The sequence below is a fragment of the Carcharodon carcharias genome, chromosome 7 (genome assembly GCF_017639515.1).
Source record: "Carcharodon carcharias isolate sCarCar2 chromosome 7, sCarCar2.pri, whole genome shotgun sequence".
NCBI lineage: Eukaryota > Metazoa > Chordata > Chondrichthyes > Lamniformes > Lamnidae > Carcharodon > Carcharodon carcharias.
This window is the reverse complement of record NC_054473.1, coordinates 159,061,338-159,083,219: the sequence shown is the minus strand read 5'-3', so window position 1 is coordinate 159,083,219 and position 21,882 is coordinate 159,061,338. Positions and strand designations below refer to the sequence as shown.

The following is a 21,882-nucleotide window of genomic DNA, read 5'->3' as shown; positions in this document are numbered from 1 at the left end:
GAGATGCTCATCAAACAGTTACTGAAGACAGTGATTTAAAAAGCCTCACCTTCTTGGAGTTGGTGGGGTGGAGGGGTGAAATGGAGCTAGGGATCGGGATAGGGAACCTTGTGATCCACCCAGTGATGGGCATATTTCCGGATTACAACCTCCATACTCTGCATTTGCAGCTTTAGGGTTTCTTCCAGTTAGATCTTATTCGGATCCTGAAGCTGTTCACCCAGTTTCTGATCCCCACAGTGGACGGGCAGTCAGTGCGTGGCCTCCCCACAGTTTCTGAATCTCCCGCTCCAGAGCCTCTTCCCCTTAACCCGGCCCTGTCACCAGGAAGAAGCCACAGAGCCACTGGACAGATCAGGAGCCTGTCCTCCCTCCCCATCTCGATCCCCAGAAACAGCGGGGAGATGTCAGATGACTCAAATGTCAGATGGGGTGAATACAATTAATACTGAACTGTAAGGGTGGGGGCAAAGGCTGTGTGTATCTCCCGTAAATTACACCATTGGTTGTCAGTGCATGCGCGGACAAGTGCATCTTGCACGGCCACCTTACAGTGGCAGGAGACACAGTGTAGATTATTCCTCTACGGGGAGATAACTAAAGGGAGCACAGGTAAATATAGGTGCTATGATACTTTTTTCAAGATAATGCAGCAATTTTTTTTGGCAAGTAAAACTGAGTATTTTAGTTATAAATATAAATACCTTCACTCTTCAACAATGGGATTTTTTTCAGGAAAAAAAATCAACATTTAAACACACAAAGGATTTTGGGAGACAAATGGACTGAAATTTTACAAATTGCCCTTTGACCTGAGATTTAGATTCAAACGCATTGTTTTATGTGAAATGTGTTTGGATTGCATCAAAGTGGTTCTGAAAGGGCAGTACAATTGAGTACAAAATGATCATCTCAGAAAAGCTATAAAATGAAAAAACTTATATGAGCGTGGAGTTAAGATATGTGACGGGGAGATGCTATACCAGAGATGCTAAATATTGGGTGTTTAAAGTAGTCCCATTGGAGTAGTGTGCCTCACCTTGATTGACTCAAATTAATCAACCCATCAAATAACGAAGCAGTTTTAACAATCAGCATGATTCCTCTGCTCCTTTGTTTGGTGAAGAGAATACATGGGGCAAACAGTTGGCTTTAAAGAAGGGTTAAAAGGAGACAGCAATGGGACTTTCTCTTGGAGATCCAGAGTTCATCACAGTCATGGCACTTTGTGTGCATTTAAAAAAAAAGTTTTAAAATATATACATCACACTTAATGAGGCTTCAAAAACATTGTAAGTCCATATGAGTCTTCATCTAATGTATTCATCTAAAGGACTGCCAAATATTTTCTGTACTTAACAACTAAATTCCATAGCAGATAAGAGTTGTAAGCATGAGTTTTTAACTCAGATTATTATAACTTCAATGTGTATTCACCAGTATTGATGCGGAATACATGGAATGTTGGACACAAGTGCCCTCTATTGGCTAGTCTCATTTTAAAAGTTAAATGAAAATATATAATGCTGACAACACTCAGCAGGTCAAGCAGCATTTGTTGCAGAAAGAAGATAGAGGTAATGTTGCAGGTTTACAACCCTTTGTCAGAATCGTTCATCAAAAAGGACTGTACAGTTTTCACTATACCCAGATCAAAAAAATGTAGGTTAGTTTAGACTTACAGTATCAGTTGTAGTCCCTGGAGTGAAAATCACCCGCACAAACTGCTTGTTGACAACTTCTAGGCGATCGACCTGGAATGACAAATAAACAGAATGCACAGAAGTCCTCCATCAGCAATAGTGAGAAATGTGTTTTATGAATAGCTATGAAAAGGTGATACTTTAACACTCAAAAGAATTGTTTCGGTTTCTGAAGTTCTGATCTGTACAGTGAGTATACAACAAATCCAGTTCATAGCTTTCAAATTAAAATTCACCACTTCCACAAGTTCCTGTGTGATCCATCAGAGCAAATGTCTTTACCTTCAGCACAGAACTATCCTCAAAACTGAGATCATACTGCTGAAGCACAATGACACCAGCCTCTCCCCTTCATCTGTTCTCACTAAAACTGTAAAGCTGAAGTTCAAATAACTGTCGTTGAGTCTTAACTCACTGAAGTGGCCTACTGAGCCACTCAATTCCAACAAGGGGTGGATAATAAATGGAGGCATTTCGAGTGATGTGTACATCCAGAAAATAAAGTAAAAGCAGATGGTTACTTCAATACAAAACCCAGTTGCAGTGTTAACTTTCTCCATCACATAAAAACATTACTTAATCAATTTCCCACATGCTGTTTATAAACAATTGAGAGGTCAAATACAAAATAAACAATTGTTAGGTAATAATTAATTTTGTAACTATGAAATTTTGGTTTTGGTTTCAATAGCAGATTGAAAGGGACAAACTAGTACCAGTAAATTCAGTGGCAGCACTTGTAATGGCAACAGTCTGCTGAATCAGCCAAACACAAGGAGGAATTACTTTCTATGCACCATTATATTTCACTTCATATGTTGTAGCCTCTCTGCTTAAGTTTTAGCAAAACAATCTGCTTTTGAAATAACAATTAGTTTGACTTTTTGGGTGGAGTGAGGAGGGACAGGCTGCATTAAAGGTCAGGGACATCATCCAAATTAATGAGAAGAAATCGCAAAGATTAACAGGTATCTTTGAAGACACTCATCTGTCCCTTATTTAGGTAACGTTAGCCTGTAGCATTTGTAAAGCTTGTGTTTCTTTTCCATATAGGTAAACAAATCTTGAATTGAAACATAACAAATCTACCCAGTCAAACCCCTTAAGAATTTTATATGTTTCAATTACCTCTCATTCTTCTAAACTCCAGGGAATATACATCTAGTCTATTCAATCTTTCCTCATAAGACAATCTTCACATTCCAGGAATCTGTTGAGTGAACCTTTCTTATGTAAGGAGGCCAAAACTGCACACAGTTGCTTTAGATGTGACCTTACCAATGCTCTGTATGACTGCAGGAAGAGTTCTGCACTCTTATACCCAAATCTTTGTAACAAAAACTAACGTTCTCCTTCCTAACTGCCAAATGTACAGACACGTTAACTTTGCAAATCATGTACAACGATGCTCAGATCCCTCTGAACGCAAACATTTCCCAGTCTCTCACCATAGAATTATTCACTTTGGAAAAGAATAATTTTGTATCTGCCGTGTTCTTGCTCACTCACCCAGCCTATCTACATCCCTCTGTAGCCTCTTTGCATCCACCTCACAGCTTACTTTCCTACTTAACGTTATATGGTTAGCCAACTTGGATAGGTTACTCAGTCCCAACCCACATTATAATGCACACTGTGAAACCTACCAGTAAGTGCAACCCGCCAACAAGAAATTTTAAGCATATGCAATGAAATGAGAAAAGCCCATAAAATGACCAACATGTTTCTTTGGAAATTCAGAGTGCTGCAATGGATTTGGAGACAGAAACACAATTCACCCAAGTGGGACTGAACATGGGCAGCCAGGTTCTATGTTTCAGAGAAAACCAAATTGATGGCTGGTTTGTCGCTTGCCACAGCAAAGGTAGTATTGCTCAGTATACCTATCTTATGTTAGCATTCTTGAAACAATAAGGAAAGCGTCATAAATACATTGTAGTAGTAAAAGATCCCAGCCAGGAGAGATTACTACAACATTTACAGTTTATTAACAGCCTACAGCAGGGGTGTTCAAGCTTTTGTCTTCATGTGGTAGGTCTATATATGGTACCTCAGAGATCACATATAAAGATTAAATCCACTTTCCCATTAGTATGCATTTATATCAAATTGCTAGTATTAACAGATCTAGGTGTTTTTAATTCTGTGTTTCAACAAAAAAGGCAATGATGTGAAAAAACAGTACTTTCCCAACCTCCAGGCTAGAAAATTCAAACAGTACAAACTTTCAAATAAGAAATATAAGTACAGATAGGACTAAGATATCCAGGTATTAGGGGCTGTATGTAGCCATTGTGCCACAGGTTAAACCCACCTGGCATACCAGGATATATAAACTGAGTACTACAACAACTAGTACAGTATAGGCCTATACATTTTAGGAATTAATAGTTGGAGTACTCATTTTTATCAGCCCCAATTTTCTGCCCTTTTATCACCTCCTAGTACAGAGGCCGAAGATGCTGGCAGACCCGTCTAAGTGGTCAATCTTAAAATATGAGCCTGAACAGTAGAGAGGAATTTCCACCAGACGATATTGTTGGTAATGGCAGATTTCAGGTGACTGAGGACTGAGAAATTGGGCTGCAAATGCTTTGGTCCAGTCCATGTTAGATTCATGCATTGTCCCACTTTCTGTTTGGGGATACATAGCCAAAAACTTTTCTCCTACTCATTCTGAGCAGTAGGCTAATTACACAAGCATTCAGCATGTTAATGGAGGCCTTTAGCAAGCCCACTGAAGAGTGCAATCTTTAGACAAGTGATCCACAGAACAGGACCACACCCTCAGTCCTCTTGCCATTATAGCATGATGTCAAATGAAAGATGGTAAATATCCTCACTTAAAGGAACAGAAGGAAATAAGATTGTCATTTATTTTAATTATACATTTTTGGGCTAACAGTTATTATATAAATGCATTTTTCAGCTAATCTTTGGTGTATTTTTATTTCAAAGGGTCTGAAGTTATAAACATAACATTTTCAAGTTAACATTTCATATAATTTTCCCCTGCTTTTCTGAAACAGATCACAGGAGAAGTGTTTATCTAACCAGAGCAGAAAAATCATTTCCAATATCACAGGGAAACTTACTGTACAAAAACACTTTCCAAGAGTTCTGCAAAACAAAGTGCTCCTTAAAGGCGATGGGATATGTTAAGCATAACCCACAATGCAACATTCATTTCACCCAAGGTATACCACGATATTTAACTGGAACATACTCAGAATACATGCCCTTGGCCTTTGGCAAATCATTTTCATCTTAATGCCAGGATTGCTTTGAAAGCATTCCAGTTGTAATATATGTTTCCAGTGGCACTTAATGTAAGAAGGCATGCCAAAAAGATCAGGAAGTTACAGGGCAAATCTGGCTGTGTCCACTGTCAAGTCATTAAGACATGAAAATAAATCAAATTGGAATCTCACACTGCATTGTAAGGCCACATCATAATCACGAAACAAGACAACTAACAAACAAGCGAACTGACTCCCCCAGCTGGAATGATAACAAAGACTGAGACATCAAGACTCGTTATACCTGAATAAGTGCTAACAACCACCATTTTGCTCCTAAGGGAAATGATGGATTTTGGTCAGGAGCACAGAAACTGCTTGCAAGGCCGCAATTAACTCACTAGTGGGCCATATCACATGATCCCATGCTTCTATCTTTTTGGCTTGTTTTAATATTACATTTCTAGCCTCACAGCAGTCTGTGCTGATTTACTATTAACCGGAAAGAACTCCAGCAGCTCCGCACTGACCAAGCAGCCAGCCACCATCTCTCAACTCATTGAAGCCTGGTGATTTTAAAAGTCTCCAATCATCGCCTGCTAAGTGATCTCAGCACAAAAACCCCATTGTGCTACATCGACACTCATTTCAAGGATTTTCGTGTTGCTGTCTCCAAACAGAAACTCATCTGGGCTGAACCCCACGAGGAAGGAAAAACCTTCTGGGCTTTGACTTCTCGGACTCTGTAAATCACGTCAACTAATATTCATTTCTGTGGTTCTTTTACTGTTGTTGCCCGTAGATGTAAATCACCCTCTTTCCTACCACGTGGCGTGTGTGCACGCGCGTGCACATGCATACTCGTATCTGTCCAACATACCCCCCCCTCCAGGATTGAATGTGAATAAACTAAGCTTCTGAATTAATCATAATGCAAGTTTGCTGCAAGTTATTATTAAATTGGATCTCACAAACTGAGGGTTTAGGGAAACACGCTACATCCTACTTTAAAAATAATTCAAAAACATCTCTACTTACCGACAGGTGGGGAGAGGATAAAGGAGTTCAGTTTCTCTCTCTCCTGTCTCTAATACCACTATGATGCCACCATCCAAAATAAAAGGTCCATGACTCAATTTAAAAGGGCATGTAGAAGGGTTGGGGAATGGGGCATTAGATAGTTTGTTCAAAGGTAGCACAGGTGCAACAGATCGAATGGCCTCCTTCTGTCCTGTAAAATTTGATGATTCACTGATATCTGTAGGCCTGGCACACCTACCTGTCAATTACTGCAGTACATTGACTGTGCAGGCTCCGCATCATATCTGCTTGCTGATCTGTTCCATCTGCTGCAAGGATGCTGGCACCCAACCTGCACTATAGGGACAGCACCATCAGTGGCAGGCAAGATTACCAGCACACTTAATTCTTTTGTTTCCACCTCCATCCATTTTAGCACACGGATTATCTGCAGTATTAGCCAATACAGTGCCTGCAGAAGTATGGAACCAGTGACTGTTGCTTGGTCAGAGTAAAGTGCTATTTCATTTCCTCTACAACTGACAAGCATCAGGGAATCGGCATAGCTGCCAATGTTACTACTTTTGTTAAAGTGCAGGTAGGTGGGGTGATGGCAGGGGATTACCTTAGAAATGCCTCAAGGTACGCCCACTCTGCTCTCTATCAGTTCCCAGTTCATGTGAGGAACTGTTCACAGTATTGAGCCTAATCACCATGTTGTAGTGGTGTGCTCGGAAGAGTGTGCCCTGGGGTGATAAACAAGGCAGCTGTCCTCAGGCCCACCTTATATAGCAGCATGTCAATTTTGCCACACATCAGAGGGTTCAGATGTTGCACTGCTCCATCACTTTGCTACAGACTCAACTTCCTGCCTCCGTATATATTTTGTCTCATTGATTTATAGCTTGCATCAATTCAGCTTTAATTAAAGCTATGCTGATTTTTGTCCTGCTACATCAGTTTTAAATTTTTGAAAGTGAGTCAGAAGCTGACTTCCATAAAGGTCCCATGAAGTCAGCTTGTGAGCAAACTGGCAGATGTAAAGCACACCATAGCTCTAGGTGGAGCCTTAAGTGCCAAAAAAATCTGCACACATGCGTCTGCTGTCAGTTCAACTGAGAACATCACAAGTGAGCCATATTGTTGCCTTGCCTAATTTTTACTTTCCAGGATAAATCAGAAGTAGGAACCATGTGAGGTGAGGTGGCTCAACTTGTCAGCAACAAGGGATTGAATTTGGGGTCTCCCTCCCTTGTATGGGCAAGTGCTATATCTCATGGTATGCTGATCATTAACCATGAGGGAGACAAAGCTGTACAAATGCAACATTACTTTTCCATACTGTCTCACACTTCTCCCAGAGGGAAGCAGGTTATAAAATGACTTACCACACCACGTGCTAAGTAATAATTTACAAAATCCTTCCAAGTGATTTCCCTGCCAGGGTCTCGGTAGTAGAAATACACGAATCCAGAGAAAAGTCCAGCTATTCCCACAGCCAAATATCTAAATTCCTTATCATCCCATGGAAGGTCTCCCTAGAACAAAAAGAATGCCAAAGGCATCACATAAAGAAGTTTGCCTATATCAAACATTCAGTTTCTCAGAATTATTAGGCATAGAAGCTACTGGCAATCAAATTACTATAAGATTTGTTGGTAAGTTAACTTTCTAGTATAAAGCTTTTCAGTTGTGAAATACTAATAAATTGTTAAAACTACAAGATGGAAAATAAAGATGAAATCCTAGTTAAATATCAGATTACAGTGCTACGTGCAAGCTTATTCAACTAATGAAGTTATAATATGGTATGTGATTGTGCTCAGAGAATACGATCCCTGTTGTATGTTAGTGGTGTAACATAACTTATCATATTTGATTGTTTGAAAAAAGGAACTACTCAGAATTATTCATGCATTTAAAATACTAGAAATTCATACTTAAAAAAATTAAAAGTCAAAAGTTAAAAATATCCAAGTCAGGTTAGTAATGAAACTGTAGGGTCGACAGCTAAAACAATTCTTTAGAAATGTTAAACAACAAAAATAAACCCTCCACTAATAACTTGATTTTCTATATATATATAGATCTTGTTAGTAGATTTCATCTCTATATTGACAGATACTGTTGGTATTTGTTTCAATTATAGCGATTTTTATATTTCACAAACTTCACTAAAGGTACAGTTTAGCTGTGCCTATTAGTCAACAACAGGTGAGCTAACTTTCCCAAAAACAAACCTTCTGTAGCCGGTTCCACCAGGCAGAATCCTCTTTCTTCCCACCTTTTTTACCAGTGCCTCTTGCTCCACCTCCAGTACCTCCTCCAGACACTTTTGGCTTTGCTGCAAATGAAAGTATCACAATATTAACAGCATGTTTGATCTTTTACTTAGAAGTATTTATCTCTATTTTTATTCATTCATGCAATACAGTTGGCACTGGCAGCCCGCCATTTATTGGCCATCCTTAATTGCCCTCGAGAAGGTCTTGGTAAGCCACCTTCTTAAACCACTGTAGTTCATGTGGTAAAGGTTCTTCGATGATACTATTAGGTCGGGAGTGCCAGAATTTTGACATAGTGATGATGAAGAAACAGCAATATATCCCCAGGTCAGGATAGTGAGTGACTTGAAGGGTGATATTCTGCTGCCCTTGTCCTTCTATAGGTTGCAAGCTACCTGCACAAAACCATCCGTTAAGAGGTACAAAAGTAACTAATGCAAGGGGGGGGGTGGGGCCGGAGGCAGGGGTGGGGAGAACCAATACTGGATAAACTGATATCAACTAATGTAATATAGGTTGGGAAAGGTAAGTTATGCTTTTGGACTAGTAATCCAGAGGCCATGGTAGCTTAAAAAAATCTGGAAATAAAGAACTGGTATCAGTAAAAGTGATTGTGAAGCTCTAATTTTTTGTCATAAAAAATCTAATAGATGTATTCATGCCCTTCAGTGAAGGAAACCTCCGGTCCTTATTTGGTCTGACGCATATGTGTAAAGGTCTCACACCAACGTAATTGACTCTTAACTGTCTTAACTTAGCTACCTTCTCGGCGTAACTAAGATGGGCTATGAGTACCAGCCTAGACAACGAGATCTACATCTCAAAAAATAAATAATAAAAAGCTGTCCAATTAAAAATTTGATCATTACAAATATCAGTCGTGGAACAGAATGGGTAATAAAGACACTAAAACAGGGTGATCTATTCCATCAGGAGTTGCATTTTCAGAGTCAAAATCTGGGACTGCTTTACCTTTAATGTCACTAGGTTTTGGTCCTGTTGCCTGTTTATTTTTGGGGAAATACTTCTCAAATCCTGAAACAAGAAATAATTAAATTAAAACTTCCTTTCCTCATTACCTATGATAATGCAATTAATTCCTATTAATTATTTAAAATTCCCATCAAGATGAATTAAAATAAATGACATCCTGGAGAAAAAGACCATGTTGGATTCAGAGCAGTGGCACAGGTTTTCATAGGATGTCACTTCATTACATTGATATAGATCAATGTTGGTGACATTGCTGCATTTAACATTGCACGCCTAGTCCAAAAGGAAATAATCCTGGCAAGTTTCTTCTGGTTTCTAAAGCATATGCCACATATAATATTTTAAGGATTGAAGTGAAACTCGTGATGTTGAAAGTGCATTATGCAAAACATCAGTCAATGAACATTCAATGTTCTCAGATGCCATTTTAAATGGTGTCTTAACCAATATATGTGAATTTCATGCGAATATATTTAGCATTTGTAGGTCGATCAAAATCCCCCAGAGTGGGGAACATAGCAGCAATCTGCCAGAACTCTATTGTTGTGTGCAGATTTACAGCAGACATTTCACATACCATGCTACGTTAGACTTCAAAGCTGCTAAGTTGACTCTGGAGAAAAAAAACACATTTCAAGGCTAAAAAAAAATAATTATAAATCACTAGCTTGGCTATGATATTAAAAAAATGGATTTGTTTACACTTACCTTTTGGTTGTTTCGAAGTGAGCAATCTAAAAGTCAACATATTTTCTTGATATCCTGAACTTCTGTCAATACGTGGTCTGATATACTGGAGTCAGAAAAAAAATAACAATTATACTCAGCATAGCGATTCCTTCCTATCAGCAACGAAATATGATACAGTTTTCTAACAGATTTATTAAATAATTAATTTGGGAAGAGGGTCTTGTCCCAAGGCTGGTTAAAGCAAAATTTGAAACTATTTCCTTCAACTGTGTAAAGCTATTATCTTGCATCAATCATCTTTTAGCACACTATATTTCAGTTGTACTCCTTCACTAGCATCTGTGAAACAAGAAAAAAGGTCATGGCAGCATATTATGCAACCTGTGTTTCTATTATTCCTGATTTACGATATTAAAAATATGACACACTAAGCATTTATTTGAATAAACAGGGATGAAATCATTCCCAGCAAAATTCACTGCAAGTTGTATCTAATAAGCTTTAGTTTCATGGGCTAATTTACAGAAAACTTCTTGTGTTGAAAGTAGATTGGGTATTAAAAATTAAGAACAACAAAATAGTGTAGTCACTGTTGTAACGTGGGAAACCTGGCAGCTAATTTGTGCACAGCAAATTCCCACTATCTGCAAAGAGATCATGACTAGAATATGATGTTCATTGAGAGATGAACATTGACCAGGGCACCAGTGAGAACTCCCCTGCTCTTCTTCAAATGATGCGATGGGAAAGCAGACAGAACCTCGATTTGATGTCTCTTTCAAAGGAGGAACATCCAACAGTACTGCACAGAAATGTTTAATTAGATTATGCGCTCAAGTGTCTGGAGTGGGACTTGAACTGATAATCTTCTGACTCAGGAGCTGTTTGATTTAACAGTCTCAAAATGGAAAAATAGGGGAATTATTTTAAAGTAGTTACATCATTATATTTCCCAAACTATTATGACTTAAGCACTCCTACATTTCCAGTAGAAGCAGTATCTAATGGGCAGGTTTAAGATAATCTGCTTGATCATCCTGAAATTTTCACCATCTCCCCAAAAGCCCTCTCCAAGCTTTTCTTGGCCAGGAGGCCCATCTCCTGCTTTGATCCCATACCCACCAAATTGCTGATCATCCAACATGCCTTCTTGGCTCCCACATTAGCTGATATTGTTAATGGCTCACTCTCCAAAGGGCACTGTCCTTCAAATCTATTGTCACCAGTCCCCTCCTTAAAATGACTCCACTCTCCCAACAACCTACCACTGCATAAAATTCTTGAACATCTTGTCATCTCCAAATCTGTGCCCACTCTTCCTGCAACTGCATTTTTGAATGCCTTCCATCAGGTTTCTACCCCTGCCACAGCACTGAAACAGCCCTCAAAGTCACAAATGACACCCTGTGTGACCATGGACTATGGTAAACTATCCCTCTTCACCCTTCTTGACCTGGCTGCAGACTTCAACATGGTTGACACACCAGCCTCCTCCAATACCTCTGATATCCAGCCAGTGTGACTGCTCCATTATCCATCCAATCATTGCCAGAGAATCATCTGCAATGGCTTCTCTTCATGTGTCTACACCACTGTCTCTGGACTCCCCAAATGAACTATGCTTGGTCACTTACATATCTAAGTGCTGTCCCTCAACATCATCTGAAAACAGGTCAGGTTCCACATGTAGGCTGTGACACCAGCTCTACTTCATCACCAGCTCTCCCAACTCCTCCACTGCTTCTGATTTGTCATGCTGCTTGTCTGAGATTGTGTTCGATGGGCAGAAATTGCTTTCAATTAAGTATTGAGAAGACTAAGCCACATCATTCATTCCCCATTACAAACTGCTGGTTCCCTAGCCACTATCTGAGGCTACACCAGGCTGTTCACATCCTTGTCATTCCATATAATGCTGAGCTTCCAACTCCCTATACTCTCCATCACTAGGATCACCGATTCCTTTCTCTGCCACTGCCTCATCTATGCCTTTGTTAACTGCAGATTGTTCAAATGCTCTCTTGGTAGGCCTCATATCTTGCACCGATCAACTTCAACTCATCCAAAACCCTAGTGCTTGTGGCCTAACTCACACGAAGCCTTGTTCACCTAATAACCATGTCCTCGCTGATCTACAGTGACTCCCAGTCCAGCAAAGCCTTGACTTTAAAACTATATTCCTTGCTTTCAAAATGCACTATGGCCACCCCATCTCCGTAACCTTCTCCGAAGCCACAAACCTCTGAATATCTGCAATCCCACTCCTCTAATTCTGACCTCTTGCTGCACCATTGGCAGCCATGGCTTCAGCTACCTAGACCCCAAGCTCTGGAATCTCCTCCCTAAATCTTTCCACTTCTCTCTCTTTCCCCCTTAAAACACGCCTCTTCAGCGAAGGTTTTGGTCTCCTGCCCTACTATCTCCTTAACAAAGAGGCCAACTGACCCGCATTTTAAGGGATTGCGCCTTATTTTGACTGTTTGTCCCAGGTGCCTTAAATTCCGTATTTTAAGGACAACCTGTGAGACTGAGCCTGGCAGTCCTAGTTGAGTGATTTGAGGGGCACTTGAGAGTCAGCCAGCAGAACTAATTAAGTTCCGTGGCCCAGCAAACATCTACGTTAGGTCGAATATAAAATTCTCATAACTCTGACTTTTCTTCTCCTTCAAACCACCCCCAATGCCTCTCATTCGATTTCATAACAGTCGGTCCACCCCTGTTCTCTGATGTGGCTCGAGGTCATGTGGTTGGTGATATAATTCCTCTGCGAAGCGCCTCTGTGACACAAGTTCGCCCTCCAAAATCACACAGCCTGGGGGAGGTCCCCCAACTCACCCGGCGGCAGCAGCAGCAGCCGCGCTGCCCCGGCCACAGTCCCCGGCTCCGGGAGAAGAGCCTGAAGGCGAGCGCCATGGCCATGGCCCCGCCCGCCCTCCGCTCACGGCTTTAATCCACACTCCGCCAGCTCCAAAAATATTAAAAAAAAAACCCGATTTACTCAGACCGTGAAAGGACAAACTGCCCGTCCTTAACTCCCCCTCTGTAAAGTTTATATTTTAAACCCTGGAATGCTCAATGACAACAGCAACATCGAATGAAGTCCCCAGCCCTCCAATTAATGCGCTCCGGGTGGAACAACATCCCGTCAGCCTGTGCGTTCCGCAACTGACGTTCCGATGACGACAGCATTCATTGAAATCGCCCGCACTCATTGTTGTGACCGTCTGGGGGCTACAATTTCAAGGAGTTAAGGCTTGGCCTAAGTAGCCAAGTGGTTATGGTACTGGGTTTGTAACCCCAAGATCAAGAGTTCAAATCTCACAATGGCAAACTATGAAACAATGTAACTTCATCTGAAACAGATGGAAACAGGTTTACTCAAAAAGAGTATCAAGAGTTCAAATCTCACAATGGCAAACTATGAAACAATGTGACTTCATCTGAAACAGATGGAAACAGGTTTACTCAAAAGAGTATCAAGAATTCAAATCTCACAATGGCAAACTATGAAACAATGTAACTTCATCTGAAACAGATGGAAACAGGTTTACTCAAAAAGAGTATCAAGAGTCCAAATCTCATAATGGTAAACTATGAAACAATGTAACTTTATCTGAATAAACAGATGGAAACGGGTTTGAACTGGAAAGAGTTACATCTTCTCAAGGAAGTGCAGAGGGCTTGGCCTAAATAGCCAAGTGGTTATGGTACTGGGTTTGGCAACCGCAAGATCAAGAGTTCAAATCTCACAATGGCAAACTATGAAACAATGTAACTTCATCTGAATAAACAGATGGAAACGTGTTTGTACTCGAAAGAGTTACATAGGCTCAGGGCTTGGCCTAAATAGCCAAGTGGTTATGGTACTGGGCTTGTAACCCGAGTTCAAGGAGTTAAGATTTTTCTTAGAAAAGGCCAACACCAATCACTTCTGCGGGCAACAAAGTCCAACAAACTGCAAATTTGTTCAAATGAAACAAAAGCAAAAAAAAACTTGAAAATCTGAAATGAAAGCAGGAAATGCTGAAAATACCCAGCAAGTCTGGACAGCATCTGTGGAGAGAGAGAGAGAGAGAAACAGAATCAACACTGGGTCATTCCTGGAACCCCCTCCCTAACAGCACTGTGGGTGTTCGTACACCATATGGACCGCAGCTCGCCATCACCTTATCAACAAGGGCAATTAGGGATGGGCAATAAATGCTAGCCCAGCCAACGACGCCCACATCCCATAAATGAATAAAAAGATCTGTGACCAGAATTTAGTCAATCTGTTTTAGCAATGCTGGAAGATTAAATATTGACCCAGATACTGGGAAAACTCTCTACTTCTTTGACTAGACAGACTGAACAGACAGGCAGTGTTTTAGTTTAACAATTGATCCAGAAGGCCTAACACTATAATCAAAAATAACTTTCATTTTGATACTACATTGTAATTTCTCCTAATGTCCCAAAGTACTTCATATACATTGAGTTACTTTTTTCACTGTTATGCAGGAAAATATTAGAATAATCTTGAGAAATCATGAATATGAAGGATATTGAAGATACCATATCATTGCTGTGAAAGTATTTGCAGTTAACAAGATAGCATCAGTTTATGTTTATATTATATGAAATAAATGATTAGATAGCTAGAATATAGTGAACTGATGCACCAATACCATGTATATCAAAAAGCAATAAGTATAGATTTAATTGTGTGATGTGCCATAGAGTGCCTGATTTTCTAAATGCCATCAGGAAGTCCTGATTTATGGAGATTGAGTCTTCAGAGGAATAGGATGAAGAAATGCTGGCATTCTCCTTTCCCACTGAAGAATTCAAATCACTACTTGGTAACTATCACAGTCTCCACACATGTCCATAATGTAGCATCCAAATGGTCTGGAACCAGACAACCTGCCTACCCTCTGAGCTATGATGTATCTGTCAGATTCCTATTCCTGAATGACTTGCTGAAGTGGTTTGATTTCTAATAGTTTATTAAGTTTCTAATAGTGTATTAATGAGGATGCTGGATCAGCTTCAGTTAGCATCTGTGGATATAAATCAAAGGCCACCATGTGTTAGTGTAGTCAATCCTCTGTACAAGTAGGATACATTTAATATTACAGATTAACCACCTTGTGGTGGATTGCTGAAGGTGATTTTTAAAGATCATTTCAAGATGAAGCTTAAAGCACAAAATTCATTGATGACTTTACAGTTCTCATCTTTGCTCCTTCATTATTAAGTTTTCTCAAATGAACATTCAGGCTTATTACACAGCATAGATCTCAATATTCAAATGCTTTTCCCCATTTACCCCTCAGTTTCTAAATAGGATTTTTATTATCTGAGTTCATGCAGTTTCTCCAAAAAAGAGGAACTTACATGAAGCAAGCACATTTGCGAGCACATCACGAACATGTACAAGTTCCTTCCTCATCAGGTCTCTATATCTTTCATTGTCAAATTTAGAGTTCTCCTTCTGGAAAGGCTCATGCAGCTCTCCAGAACTATTCTTCACATGTAAGGCTCCAACCTCAATGAAATAATTTCCCATCCCAACATGGATCCACCATTCCCCACCGTCACATCTATTTTAGGTTTCCTATTACAACTCCCCCCACCCCGACCAACATCCAGGAATGAAAGCCACCAAAAAAAACCTTCACAAATCATCTTTGTCCAATGATGCATCCAGCTGTACAAACAAAATCTTGCCCTTGTGCAATCCTTTAGTGCCTGTCTTGCGGGTGCCCTTATCTGTCTTAAGCCGCTATGTAGTGCAACCCCGAGCCGACAGAATAGCTGGTGGAGGGCTATTAACTTTCACTGGGGAAGACTGCAAATGGGCTTGCAGGATGACTTCAAGCAGTTCTGGACCTCGAGGGCCCGCCATCAGGCAGCACCACCTTGTCTAGGCAGCAGCAGTCTGGGCTGGTAGCTGAGAGGTACCAGCAAGGACATTGTGGAGTGGCAGTAGCGAGAGGACAGAAGGTGTGTCCTTCATTGTGCAGCACCTCAGCAATCATAGATTGGACTGCTGTGACAGCTTGCGTGTCCTTTTGAGCTCAGAGATCTGCATCAATGATGGCAGCAGTCAGAGCCAGCATGTCAGCACGCATAGATCTAATTATCTCCATTTGAGCTCTCACTGCAGTGCTGAGATGTTGACTGCCTTCAACCTATGCTGCAGTAAAAGCTAAAACAGTGGCCACCAGATGCTCCATCATAGTTGGGTTGTTAGTGCTGTCATGGAGTTGGCCACAGTTTCCATGGTGGAAAAGATGGATTTCAAAACCTGCACGATGCCCAACTACATTTTGGAGTGGCCTTCTCCTCGGCAGTGACAGGAAGCGGCCTGGCAGGACTTCTAATGTACTAAACATCTTGGTGTGCACGTTCATCAGCATTCTCCTGAAAGCCACTCCATTGAAGTCCTCATCCGATTTCCCCATAGCAGAACTGGTCAATGAGTTCACCCTCTGAGGAGCTGGTACACGAGCTACCCCTTTTCTGTGGCCTGGTTGCAACCCGCTCATGCCTGGTGATTTACCATGCACAGATCCTGATACTAGACAACCCTCACATTCAAACAGTGCGAGTATCTGGCGCTAGTGAGCGTCAGTTGAAACGTAGATACCTCATCACTGCCATGGGGCTACTCTTCTTCCAGTCAATGTTGAGGCTGTCCAGGTGAAATTCATGGGTAACTGAAAAAATAAAGGCAAAAGGAGAGGTATGGAGAAGAGGGAGGAAAGCAGGAATTCCATGGACTCACTATCTGGAGCTTTCACTTAATGCCACATCTCAGGATGGGTGTGAGGAGAGAATTGAGAAGGGGCATAAGGCAGCCACTTACCATCATCCTAAATGGCTCAGTAACATCAGATTCCACAGGCTGTATTATTTTCAGACTATGATTTGGAGTACCATCTCCTTGAGGGGGCTGAGAGGATGAAGTCATGGCCATCTCCACAGGTTTTCTGGGTCTTCTTACCATTATGGGCCATTCTCTCCTACAAGAGAGAGGACAGAGTATCAACGTTTGTGCTGTAGAGTTTGTGGGTGATGTGCCTGCATAGATGCAGGTCTGTAGAAACGGCAAGAGGTGTCTGTGTTGCCATCACCAAAACATGTGAATGGATAAGATGGAGTATCTGAATGTTAGTTAAGTCCCGAGTGTAAGGGAGCATTGCTCGATGAGTGATGGGATGTGGTGAATTGATCAGTGAGGTTAGCGTTGTGGCATATATAAGCTGTAATGTGACTATGCATTCATTCATCTTGAACACCTGTGTGGTCATTAGCTTTTTTTCAGCACTGTCCATATCCTCAGGGTCAGACTCTGGGCATTCACCACTGTGGCTATTTGCTCACACTCCCCTCAGAGGCCTGGTGTATGAGGATCTTCTGGACCCAGAGCAATCTGGCTCCCTCCTGGACAAAAGGCAGCAAACACTTAATACTGGGAGTTCTCACCCTTGACTGCAGCACCATTTTCCATCGGCTTCACTCTTCCAAACGATGCCTCAAGAGCCTTCAGTTCATCAGCTTCTCTTTAATGGGGACAGCCTGCCTTTAAGAAAAGCACAAAGCTGATACACGCCCTGACTGAGTTCAGGGGCAACTGGCAGATTGGGACCCGCTCGGCCACACAATCATTCAGATGAGGTGAGTATACCAAGTTTGATTGTTGCTGGTGCAGGCAGTTCATAAATCATAATCCCTGATTCTCAAAAACCAGGCCACACACATTTCTAGCTGAAGGAGAATTTCCACTTTTTACCCAAAGAGTGGTGAGAGTTTGGAACTCAGGGAAGTTGAGGTAAATAGTATATATGCATTTAAGGGAAGGCTACATAAGCATATGAGAAGGAAATTGAGGATAATATTAATAGAGTGAGATGAAGAAGGATATTCATGTGGAGCAGTACTGTCATCATGGACTGGGTGGATGGAATGGCCGTTCCTGTACTGTATATTCTATGTAACCATGTAACCTGTCCTTAACTCTCAGAAACATAGAAAATAGGAGTAGGCCATTCACTTTGATCATGGCTGATCATCCAACTCAATAGCCTGCTCCCACTTTCTCCCCATAACTTTTGATCCTTTTCGCCCCATGAGCTATATCGAACTCCTTCTTGAAAGCATACAATGTTTTGACCTCAACTACTTTGTGGTAGCGAATTCCACAGGCTCACCACTCTCTGAAGAAATTTCTCCTCACCTCAGTCCTAAATGGTCTACCCCGTATCCTCAGACTGTGACTGCCCTGGTTCTGGACTCCCCCACCATCAGGGACATTGTTCCTGCATCTACCCTTTCTAGTCCTGTTAGAATTTTATAGGTTTCTATGAGATCCCCCCTCATTCTTCTGAACTCCAGCGAATATAATCCTAACCGACTTAATCTCTCCCCATATGTCAGTCCCACCATCCCAGGAATCAGTCTGGTAAACCTTTGCTGCACTCCCTCTATAGCAAGAACATCCTTCCTCAGATAAGCAGACCAAAACTGCACACAATATTCCAGATGTGGTCTCATCAAGGCCCTGAATAAATGCAGCAAGGCATCCCTGCTCCTGTACTCAAATCCTCTCACTATGAAGGCCAACATACCATTTGCCTTTTTTTTAACCATCTGCTGCACCTGCATGCTTACCTTCAGCAACTGCTGTACAGGACACCCAGGTCTCATTGCACATTCCCTCCTCTCAATTTACAGTCATTCAGAAAATAATCTGCCTTCCTGTTTTTGCTACCAAAGTGGATAACCTCACATTTATCCACATTTTGCTGCATCGGCTATGCATTTGCCCACTCACTCAGCTTGTCCAAATCACACTGAAGCATCTCTGCATTCTCCTCACGGCTCACCCTCCCACTCAGCTTTGTCTCACCTGCAAATTTGGAGATATTACATTTAGTTCCCTCATCTAAATCATTAAAATATATTGTGAATAGCTGGGGTCCCAGCACAGATCCCTGAGGTACCCCACTAGTCGCTGCCTATCATTTGGAGAAAGTCCCGTTTATCCCTACTCTTGATTTCTGTCTGCCAACCAGTTTTCTATCCATCTCAATGCACTACCCCCAATCCCATGTGCTCACTCAAGGCCGGGGGTGGAAATGGGAAAACAGTCACCTCTGTTCCTTTGCAAGGAAAACTCCACCCATCACTCCTGCCTTTGCTAATCTACATTGGCTTCTGATCTTCTAGTTACTAAAATTTACAATTTTCATCTTGTGCTTAAATTCATCCATTGTTTCATCCCTCCCTATCTTGGATTTCCCCTCGAATGCTGCAACCAGCCCTCCCACTCTTGTGCATTCTCCACCACTGGTGGTCTTGATTATCATGCTATTATCTGACCTCTAGTATTGGATGAGCAGAATTTCTTCCAATTAAATATTGGAAAAACTGAAGCCACCTTCTTTGATCCTCCCACCCCCCCCACAAACATCATTCCGTGGTATTCCGAGGCTGAACCAGACTGCTTTCAATCTTAATAAATATAAAAACAAAAAAACTGCGGATGCTGGAAATCCAAAACAAAAACAGAATTACCTGGAAAAACTCAGGTCTGGCAGCATCGGCGGAGAAGAAAAGAGTTGACGTTTCGAGTCCTCATGACCCTTCGACAGAACTTGAGTTCGAGTCCAAGAAAGAGTTGAAATATAAGCTGGTTTAAGGTGTGTGTGTGGGGGGCGGAGAGAGAGAGAGAGGTGGAGTGGGGGTGTGGTTGTAGGGACAAACAAGCAGTGATAGAAGCAGATCATCAAAAGATGTCAACAACAATAGTACAAAAGAACACATAGGTGTTAAAGTTAAAGTTGGTGATATTATCTAAACGAATGTGCTAATTAAGAATGGATGGTAGGGCACTCAAGGTATAGCTCTAGTGGGGGTGGGGAGAGCATAAAAGATGTAAAAAAAAAAAATTTTTTTTTCCTTTTAAAAATAAATTTTTTTTTCCTTTTTCTCTTTTTATAATGGAAATAGGTGGGAAAAGGAAAATCGATATAATTTATTGGAAAAAAAAAAGGAAGGATTTACAGAAAGGGGGTGGGGATGGGGGAGGGAGCTCACGACCTAAAGTTGTTGAATCCAATATTCAGTCCAGAAGGCTGTAAAGTGCCTAGTCGGAAGATGAGGTGTTCCTCCAGTTTGCGTTGGGCTTCACTGGAACAATGTAGCAAGCCAAGGACAGACATGTGGGCAAGAGAGCAGGGTGGAGTGTTAAAATGGCAAGCGACAGGGAGGTTGGGTCATTCTTGCGGACAGACCGCAGGTGTTCTGCAAAGCGGTCGCCCAGTTTACGTTTGGTCTCTCCAATGTAGAGGAGACCACATTGGGAGCAACGAAAGCAATAGACTAAGTTGGGGGAAATGCAAGTAAAATGCTGCTTCACTTGAAAGGAGTGTTTGGGTCCTTGGACGGTGAGGAGAGAGGAAGTGAAGGGGCAGGTATTGCATCTTTTGCGTGGGCATGGGGTGGTGCCATAGGAGGGGGTTGAGGAGTAGGGGGTGATGGAGGAGTGGACCAGGGTGTCCCGGAGGGAGCGATCCCACGGAATGCCAATGGGGGGGTGAAGGGAAGATGTGTTTGGTGGTGGCATCATGCTGGAGTTGGCGGAAATGGCGGAGGATGATCCTTTGAATGCGGAGGCCGGTGGGGTGATAAGTGAGGACAAGGAGGACCCTATCATGTTTCTGGGAGGGAGGAGAAGGCGTGAGGGCAGATGTGTGGGAGATGGGCCGGACATGGTTGAGGGCCCTGTCAACGACCGTGGGTGGAAAACCTCGGTTGAGGAAGGAGGAGGACATGTCAGAGGAACTGTTTTTGAAGGTAGCTTCATCGGAACAGATGCGACGGAGGCGAAGGAACTGAGAGAATGGGATGGTGTCCTTACAGGAAGCGGGGTGTGAGGAGCTGTAGTCGAGATAGCTGTGGGAGTCGGTGGGTTTGTAATGGATTTCAATCTTGTTATTCTATTTGATCCTAAGCCAAGCTTCTGGATGTATTCCTTTCCATCACCAGGACCACCTATTTCCACCTCATTATCACCACCTGTGTCAGCTTACCTGCTGCCAAAACCCTCATCCATGCCTTTGTTTCTTGCAGACTTGACTATTCCAATGCATTCCTGACCGGCCCTCCATTTCACAGCCTCCAAAACTCTGCTGCCTGTACTGTAACTCACACCAAGTCCCATTTAACCACTGCTCCTGTGCATGCTGACCTACACAGGTTCCTCATTTGCTAACATCTTGATTTTAAAATCCCTCCATGGCCCAACTTCACCGTTTCTGTAACCTGCACAAAGATCTCTGTAACCTGCACAAAGATCTCTGTAACCTGCACAAAGATCTCTGCGCTCCTCCAAACCTGACCTCTTGAGCATTCCTGAATTTGCTCCACCATTAATCATCGTGCCTTCAGCTGCCAAGGCCCCATCCTTTGGGATTCTCACTGTAACCCTGTCTCCTCCTTTAAGACGATCCTTAAAACCTAGCTTTTTGAACAAACATCTGATCACCTGCCTGAATATTTCTTTCGAGTTTGTGTCAAATTTTGTTTGATAATCGCTCCTGTGAAGTGTTGTGGGCTCCTTACCATGTTAAAAACAAACCACAAATTTAAATCATGTATCATTAGCCATAGGCAACAAATCCCTCCTTTTTGCCTTCCAAATGCCCACATCCCTCTCCTTTAAAGATACCCCACTTACGTACCCTTTAATTTCTTCTTCATAGGCTTAGTATCCGTTTATTTCCATAGATTTCTGAGAAGTGCCTTTGGCCATCTTTTCCCTGTTAAACATGCTATGCAAGTGCAAGTTTACATACGAACAAACAAATTAGCAAGAGTAGGCTGTTTGGCCCCTCAAGCCTGCTCCGCCATTTGATAAGAACATGGCCGATCTGATTGTGGCCTCAACTCCTCTTTCCCACC

At 41.8% G+C, this 21,882-nt stretch overlaps 1 protein-coding gene across 1 annotated transcript in view; it reads right to left on the bottom strand.

Moving 5' to 3' along the window:
* The window catches only part of LOC121280307 (AFG3-like protein 2), a 45,125-nt gene extending 32,046 nt beyond the window's left edge, over window positions 1-13,079 (bottom strand). Inside the window, exons 1-6 of the mRNA XM_041192172.1 lie at window positions 12,766-13,079; window positions 9,949-10,033; window positions 9,220-9,282; window positions 8,203-8,306; window positions 7,351-7,500; window positions 1,683-1,754 (exon numbers count right to left, since the gene is read on the bottom strand). Coding sequence (XP_041048106.1) covers window positions 1,683-1,754; window positions 7,351-7,500; window positions 8,203-8,306; window positions 9,220-9,282; window positions 9,949-10,033; window positions 12,766-12,849 — 558 coding nt within the window. The 5' untranslated portion in view covers window positions 12,850-13,079. The remainder of the gene's footprint in view (window positions 1-1,682; window positions 1,755-7,350; window positions 7,501-8,202; window positions 8,307-9,219; window positions 9,283-9,948; window positions 10,034-12,765) is intronic.
* Between the last annotated feature and the right edge of the window lie 8,803 nt (window positions 13,080-21,882).